Here is a 7,808-nt window from a genome sequence, read left to right on the forward strand (position 1 = left end):
AAGTGTTCTATGGCACTGAGGCCAGACCCATCCTTAGCAACACCGGAGACAGGTAGAACCTCAGTAAACACTGTCACTGAGTGTTTTCTTACTAAGCACGCAGCAGCCATCAGGATGAAGGTGGTGTTGGGTATGACCACCCCCATCCAGAACTTTATAAATGTTGTCCCTGCAGACACGATGCATCTTACCTCCAAATCAAGTGGAAAATGGCTTGGGTGACGGAGGCACAGGCCCGCAGAATGGACCAAACCTGCACTTTGTACAGCAACACTGAGAGTACTTCACACCTGATAATCAAGCTTTTAGCCGAAATGGAGAGGGAGTAGTGCTCCCATCTGTCTTATTTCTGCCTCACCTTGACAAGATGCTCTTTCCAAGTTCTGGTGCAAGCCATGGCTCCCTCTGAGTCACGTAACCAGCTCGTAGAGTAGTCTAATCCGATTGCAGATTCCCTCCCCAAAGCACGTTTTAGAGAGCCTGTCCCACCTGTATGTTGAAGACCTTTTGTCCAGAGTGATGAGGCAGGTGTCCATCCCCCTATGCTGCAGGTAGGCAATCGTAACCCTGAGCATTGGGAGGCTTTCAGGAATCACCCTGTCCAATGCAGCACAGGTTTGGTCGGGATGATTCATTGATTCACGAGCAGACCTGATCTGGTTGGTAACTATCTTATATTTGACTTTATAATCTGCCTTCAGCAATGACGATGGTCAATTTGTAATTTCTTTCTGCTTGTAGAAGAGGGGGATGATATCTTTCCAAAATTGGATTTGCACATGCTACCTCCCAGAAGCATATACATCCAGCAGGTCCTGGCCAATCAAGTCCCGCAGAGGTGAATATAACTCGGCCAGAAAGCAGTCGCTTTTGGGAGTTTATTCTTTTCAAAGCACTCGAGGGCCTTAGCTCATTCAGAGGTAACGGCTGTTCCAGCCTCTTCCACATGCTGTCATCGAAGACCTCAGTGATAGAGGATGGGAATGACCAGGAGGCCGGGCTGTCTTTGGGCTTCGTGTCATACAGCCTGACATAAAAATGATTGCTGATCCTCAGGATGTCAGACTGAGATGACATTTCTGAACTATCTTCTTCCTTCAGGCTGCTAATCACAGTGTTCTCCCTGTGTACCTTCTGGATGAAGAAAAGTGAGCACGTTTCATCCTGCTCCACAGTGCAGATCCTGGACTAGAAAATTATCTTGAAGATCTTTGAGGCAAAAAAACCATGCTTGCTGGCAGTTCACCTCTTCGGGGTCCCCATTACCCCCATTGCATGCAGCAGGAGTAGTTTCTTCCTGCTTGTCTGGAATTTGGACAGTTATCCCTGTCTTTCTTTCTCACCTTCTGAATACCTTTGAGGTTAAAGAAGCTGTTGATATTCTCCTTGAATGTTTCCCGCCAATCCGCTAGAGACTCAAAGAGGGGCTTCATGGTTCTCCAGCCTGTATAATCCCTTTGCAGCTCCTCAGTGTTTTCTGGGGTAAAGAGTTTTGCGTTCAGCATCCATTTTCCCTTGCCGGCCTGCTGGTTGTACTGTACACCACAGTTGGTGAGCACAAGGCAATGGTCAGAGAAGAACACAGCCTTGACGCTGATGGATCTGACAGAGAATGTGGGGGATTGACTCATCCATGCTGCACTTCATCTGCATGGGTGCAGAAAATGTTACGCGGCTTGGCAATCGCAAATCTGATTTGGTGTCCAGTTGCTGTCAGTCCCCTGGATTGAAGTTTCCAGCCAGAATGTTGTCAGCAACAGTTCCTGATGGCTGGAGATTGGGTTTCACTGGGCCGCTCACAACTTCCAGATTGGGTGGTGATACTCTCCTCCCCTGAGGTGCTGTGCCTCATTTGTTTGGTTAATGGTTATCCCTCTGCATGACTTTATCAGAGGAGGTGATATGTCCATCATCCAGCTGCCTCTTTCTGTTTTGCTGTTGGCCTGACATGTTTTCCTTTTTCCAGTTGTTTCCTATCAGTATATGTTCCCCTGTCTCCTTCATTTCCTCCTCCTCCATTGACTCCATTTGTTCAGGTGGACATTGAGTCAGTTGTTGTGCCGCCACTCTGGCAACCACAATCCATCGATGATCTCGAGGTCTTGTGCTTAAAGTTTCAGTTAAGATTTATCCTAAGAGAACCACCTTTTGGATCACCTGACTTGATTGGCCAGGATCTGCTGGATATATATGACAGCATGCTTCTGGGAGGTAGCATGTCCAATTTGCAAATCCAATTTCGGTCAAAGTCAACTGTGTACCTCCATCAACCTGACTGTGCTCTTGACACTCTCGCCTGACACATGGTTATTTGCAGTGGTCGTAGCTCTGGCTCTGCTGCGCCGGCATGATGATGCACCATTTGCACCTCAGTTCAAGCTACAATCCTTCAATGTCCAATCAGAATCAGGCGATTATCTTAAAACCCTCTGATGACTTGCAACTCTTAAACTTGGTCAGAGCCAAAGGGCCAAGAAGTGAAAGCTCTGGATTCAGTCTGTTAACAATTGAATACCAGCTCCCCATTACTGGCTGTCCTGACATGTGTCTCTTGTTCTGTTTTGTTCACTGAAGTTTTTCTTATATTATCAGTCTTATTTTCTGAACTCAAAAATAGCAACAATCCACACTTCACAACTGCTTGAGCATGACAAGAGGCTACACTACATTGGACAAACGGGCAGAAAACTAGCCACCAGGATACATGAACATCAACTAGCCACAAAACGACATGACCCTCTCTCACTAGGAAGGACACCACTTCGACTGGAACAATACATCCATCCTAGGACAAGCCAAACAGAGACATGCACGAGAATTCCTAGAAGCATGGCATTCCAACCGGAACTTGAGCAATGAACACATTGACTTGAATCCCATTTACCACCCCCTGAGAAAAAGAACAGGAAATAACATCACCAATCTGAGGAAACCCAAACATACATAGAAAGCAGGAAACGCCAGCAGTGCTTCATCTAGAGGTTCACTGAAGATGTTACCTAGGATGCTGACGAAATGTCTGAAAATGAACCTTCCAGCTCAGTGAGCAAACCTACATACAGAACCTCAACCTGAGCTATAAATCTTCTCAAAACTTACTAATCCATCTGTCACTCCACAAAAGGTCTTCATGCCTGAAGCAAGTTAGCTAAAGTACTCGGAGAAAGATAGGCAAGCTTATTTTATTCTCTAAACAAAACCAAGTCACATTAACAAGAATTGCATCTTGCTCCCACACTGAAGTAAGTGAACTGCTAAAAGAGGCAGAAAATACATGCAGCTCACAACAACTGTAGAGAGCTCGCATACATTGGTCTGTTGCATACTGGAAGTCAGAACTAATCCATTTTAAAATATAGCTCTGTCCTTGTGGAAAAACCTTCAACCTCAGCATTTTCACACTTGTAAACCTTGCGTCATAAAACCAGACTTGATTTTTGACCAGGAGCACCAATGCTCTCAAAGGGTTTTATAACTAATCACAGTTAAACAGAAATTAATTGAATTCTTCATTTGTTGAATCAGGTCCAAAACAAATGCAAGTGTACAATATTGCTCTGCATCAGAATTTATGTGGCTTGAATTGTTGTCCTTGTGCTCTGCTGTGACTTCCTGATGAGATTTTTGAGACCATTTATTAGTGACAAAGACAAGGCTGAAGTATTTGCAATCGTCTTCAGCTGAAAATACTGAGCAGATGATTCATCTTTTTTTCCTCTTCGGTCTGTGTTGTCATGGATGCCACCCATGTGATATCAAAAAATTGCTGAAGGTACTGGATACAAAAAGGCTATGTGTCCTGATCGCATCGTGTGTGCAGCAATGAAAACCTTGGTGCCAGAACTAGGCAGGGTTTTAGCTAATACTTCCAATACAATTATGCACCTTTGACTATCTGACAATGTAGAAAGTTGTCCAACCTTGAAAAAGACAGGGCAGTGCATTGTGACCGTTTACATCTATACCTCAACTACCTTGAATAGTATGTGCTTGCAAAGACTATTACCTGCAAGTTCCTGTCAAATCACACACTACTCTGACTTTCAACTCCTCAATACTTCATTTATAACTGGATTATAAACCTGTATACCTGCGTGACATAGACTGCAGCGTTCAAGAAGGTAGCTAACCACCAGTTAGTCAGTGGCAATTAAGAGTGGACAATAAATGTTTGACCTGAAGTATTTGTCACACTTAATGTATGATTAATTTGAAAGATGAACAATGAAACAGTTTTTGGTGAAGATGAGTTTAGTTTTGAATGCATGCATCACTAAAGCATTTTCAAACATTTTACAGGAAGTGCCACAGTCAGCATTGTAAACAGCGCTATTAAGATCTTCAGGGAATTGGGGGTAAGTGAAATTAACGTCGACCTTATTCAGAAAATAACTGAATCATGATCCCGTGCCCCTCCTGAGCTATAAGTTGTGTGCTTTGGCATTGCAATTTGCACAGTGCTCGTATGTTATGGAGGGAAATTGACCTGCAGAATCTTTCTTGTCGCCGTGCAATGATACATGACCATAGTGCAGGTTAATAGTTTTGGGTAATTTTGCAGTGATCCACAGGGTGGTTAACCAGCCAATACTAAGCCTATCAATATCCTGCGCCATGTGTTAATACATAATTCTTTGCCAAATGGCTAAGGTACTGAGGAACACCTTTTGATATGCTCCATGTCCGGGAGGATTCATACTCTTACAACTCGGAAAAGAAAAGTTGTTGCAGTATTCATTGAGATTTTTGCTGGGTAATTTGGAAAGATTAAAGTTGTATACTTTGAGGATCTGAGGCATGTACCATTTGTCACAAGCCATTGTTCATAGAGTCATAGAGTTGTATATCACAGAAACAGACCCTTTGGTCCAACTCGTCTATGGCGACCCAATCTAGTCCCATCTGCCAGCACCTGGCCTATATCCCTCCAAATCCTTCCTATTCATATACCCATCCAACTGCCTTTTCAATGTTGCAATTGTACCAACCTTCACCACTTGCTCTGGCAGCTCATTCCATACACATACCACACTCTGCGTGAAAAAGTTGCCCCTTAGGTTTCTTTTCTATCTTTCCCCTCTCACCCTAAACCTTTGTCTAATTCTGGACTCCCCCACCCCAGGGAAAAGACTTCGTCTATTTATCCTATCCACGCCCCTCATGATTTTGTAAACCTCTGTAAGATTGCCCCTCAGCCTCTGACGCTCCAGGGAAAACAGTCCCAACCTATTCAATCTCTCCCATCGCTCAAATCCCCCAACCCTGGCAGCATCCTTGTAAACCTTTGCTGAACCCTTTCACGTTGAACAGCATCTTTCCGATAGGAAGGAGACCGGAATTGCTCGCAATATACTAACATTGGCCTTACAAATGTCCTGTACAGCTGCAGCATGACCTCCCAGCTCCTGTACTCAATGCTCTGACCAGTAAAGAAAAGCATACCAAACGCTACCTTCACTTTCAAGGAGCTATGAACCTGCACTCCAAAGTCTCTTTGTTCAGCAATACTCCCTCGGACCTTTAGCATTAAATGTTTCAGTCCCAAATGTATAAGATTTGCTTTCCCAAAATGCAGCACCTCACATTCATCTAAATTAAACTCCATCTGCCACTCCTCAGCCCATTGGCCTGTCTGATCAAGATCCCATTGTAAATATTTAGTAAATGAAAATTAAGGCACGCATCACACGTCATGGAACATTTTAAATTGAAGGGTAATGATCATCCTTTGTGCACACTTAGTGCTGAATGTGCCAGCTAAGTCAACTGAAAATGCACCACCTTATTGCAATGTAGAAATATGTAGAAAACTGCAGATTGCAGGATGCATCATTTTGGGAATTTGACAGGCACAATTATAGAATCATAGAGCTGTACTGCATGGAAACAGACCCTTCAGGTCCAGCTCCTCCATGCTGACCAGATATCCTAAATAAATTTAATCCTATTTGCCAGCTTTTGGCCCATATCCCTCTAAACCTTTCTTATTCATATATCCATTCAGATACCTTTTAAATGTTGTAATTGTACCAACCTCCACCACGTCCTCTGGCAACTCATTCCATCCACACACCACCCTCTGCATGAAAAAGTTGCCCCTTAGGTGCGTTTTAAAACTTTCCCCTCTCACTTTAAACCTATGCCCTCCAGTTTTGGACTTCCCCACCCTGGGAAAAAGTCCTTGTCTATTTATCCTATCCATGCTCCTCATGATTTTATAAACCTCTATAAGTTCACCCCTCATCCTCTGATACTGCAGGGAAAATAGCGTCAATCTATTCAGCTCCTCCCTATAGCTCAAACCCTCCAACCCTGGCAACGTGCTTGTCAATTTTTCTGAACTCTTTAAAGTTTCACAACGTCCCACCGACAGCAGGGCAACCTGAATTGCACGCAGCATTCCAAATCAATGTCCAGTACAGCTGCAATATGAACTCCCAACTCCTATACTCAGTGGACTGACCAGTAAAGGCAAACACACCAAATGCCGCCTTCATTATTCCATCTACCTGCAACTCCAATTTCAAGGAATTATAAACCTGCACTCTAAGGTATCCTTGTTCAGCAACACCTTTCAGTGTATAAGTTCTACCCTGATTTGCCTTCCAAAATGCAGCATCTCCCATTCATCTGAATTAAACTATATCTTCCACTCCTTGGCCCGATGGCCCATCTGATCAAGATCCCATTGCATTCTGAGGTAACCTTCTTTGCTGTCACTACATCTCCAATTTTGGTATCATCTGCAAACTTAACAAACATACCTCCCATGTTCACATCCAAATCATTTATGTACATGACAAAAAGCAGTGGACCCAGCACCGATCCTTCTAGCACACTGCTAATCACAGGCCTCCAATCTGAAAAGCAACCTTCCACCACCACCCTCTGTCTTCTACCTTTGAGCTAGTTCTGTATCCAAATATCTAGTTCTCCTATTGGTTCGTGTGATCTAACCTTGCTAACCAGTCCAACATGAGGAACCTTGTCGAATGCCTTACTGAAGTCCATATACATCACGTCCGTTGCACTACCCTCATGAATCCTCTTTGATAATACTTCAAAAAACTCAAGTTCATGAGACATGATTTCCTATGCACAGAGCCATCTTGACCATCCGTGAGTCCAGGGATCGATTAGCTCAGTTGGACAGCTGTTTTGCAAAGCAGAGTGATGACAACAGCGTTTGTTCAATTCTTGCATCCGCTAAGATTAACATGAAGGTATCTCCTCCTGAACCTCTCCCCTTGCCTGAGGCATGCTAACTCTGAAGGTAATCCACCAGTACTCATCTCGTGCTGTCTCTCGGTTTCGTGAGAGAGCAGCCTTGTGGTCTGGTGGGATTACAGCAATTTTTGTCCATGAGAGCTAGGAGCAGAAAGGAGGACACAATTCAGCCCCTCAACCTTGCTCCACCGTTTGATATGATCATGACTGATCTCATGTCCTTTTCAAGCCCACTTTGCTGAATCCTCTTCATAACCTTTCAACCCATTATAGATTAAAAACTTGTCTATCTTGTTCTTAATTCTGGATCAGTGGTGCTGGAAGAGCACAGCAATTCAGGCAGCATCCGAGGACCCACTTTGCTGAATCCTCTTCATAACCTTTCAACCCATTATAGATTAAAAACTTGTCTATCTTGTTCTTAATTCTGGATCAGTGGTGCTGGAAGAGCACAGCAATTCAGGCAGCATCCGAGGACAAGCAAAATCGACATTTCGGGCAAAAGCCCTTCATCAGGAATAAAGGCAGAGAGCCTGAAGCGTGGAGAGATAAGCTAGAGGAGGGTGGGGGTGGGGAGAGAG

General features: G+C 44.0%; 1 protein-coding gene across 7 annotated transcripts in view; it reads left to right on the top strand.

Moving 5' to 3' along the window:
• Positions 1 to 7,808, top strand: part of LOC122543105 (glycerol-3-phosphate acyltransferase 1, mitochondrial-like) — a 59,668-nt gene that overhangs the window by 47,591 nt on the left and 4,269 nt on the right. For all 7 annotated transcript variants that reach the window (XM_043681364.1, XM_043681365.1, XM_043681366.1 and 4 more), the window contains one exon: positions 4,300 to 4,355. In XM_043681364.1, coding sequence (XP_043537299.1) covers positions 4,300 to 4,355 — 56 coding nt within the window. Of the gene's footprint in view, positions 1 to 4,299; positions 4,356 to 7,808 lie in introns of those variants that run through there.

The sequence above is a fragment of the Chiloscyllium plagiosum genome, chromosome 42, assembly GCF_004010195.1.
Source record: "Chiloscyllium plagiosum isolate BGI_BamShark_2017 chromosome 42, ASM401019v2, whole genome shotgun sequence".
NCBI lineage: Eukaryota > Metazoa > Chordata > Chondrichthyes > Orectolobiformes > Hemiscylliidae > Chiloscyllium > Chiloscyllium plagiosum.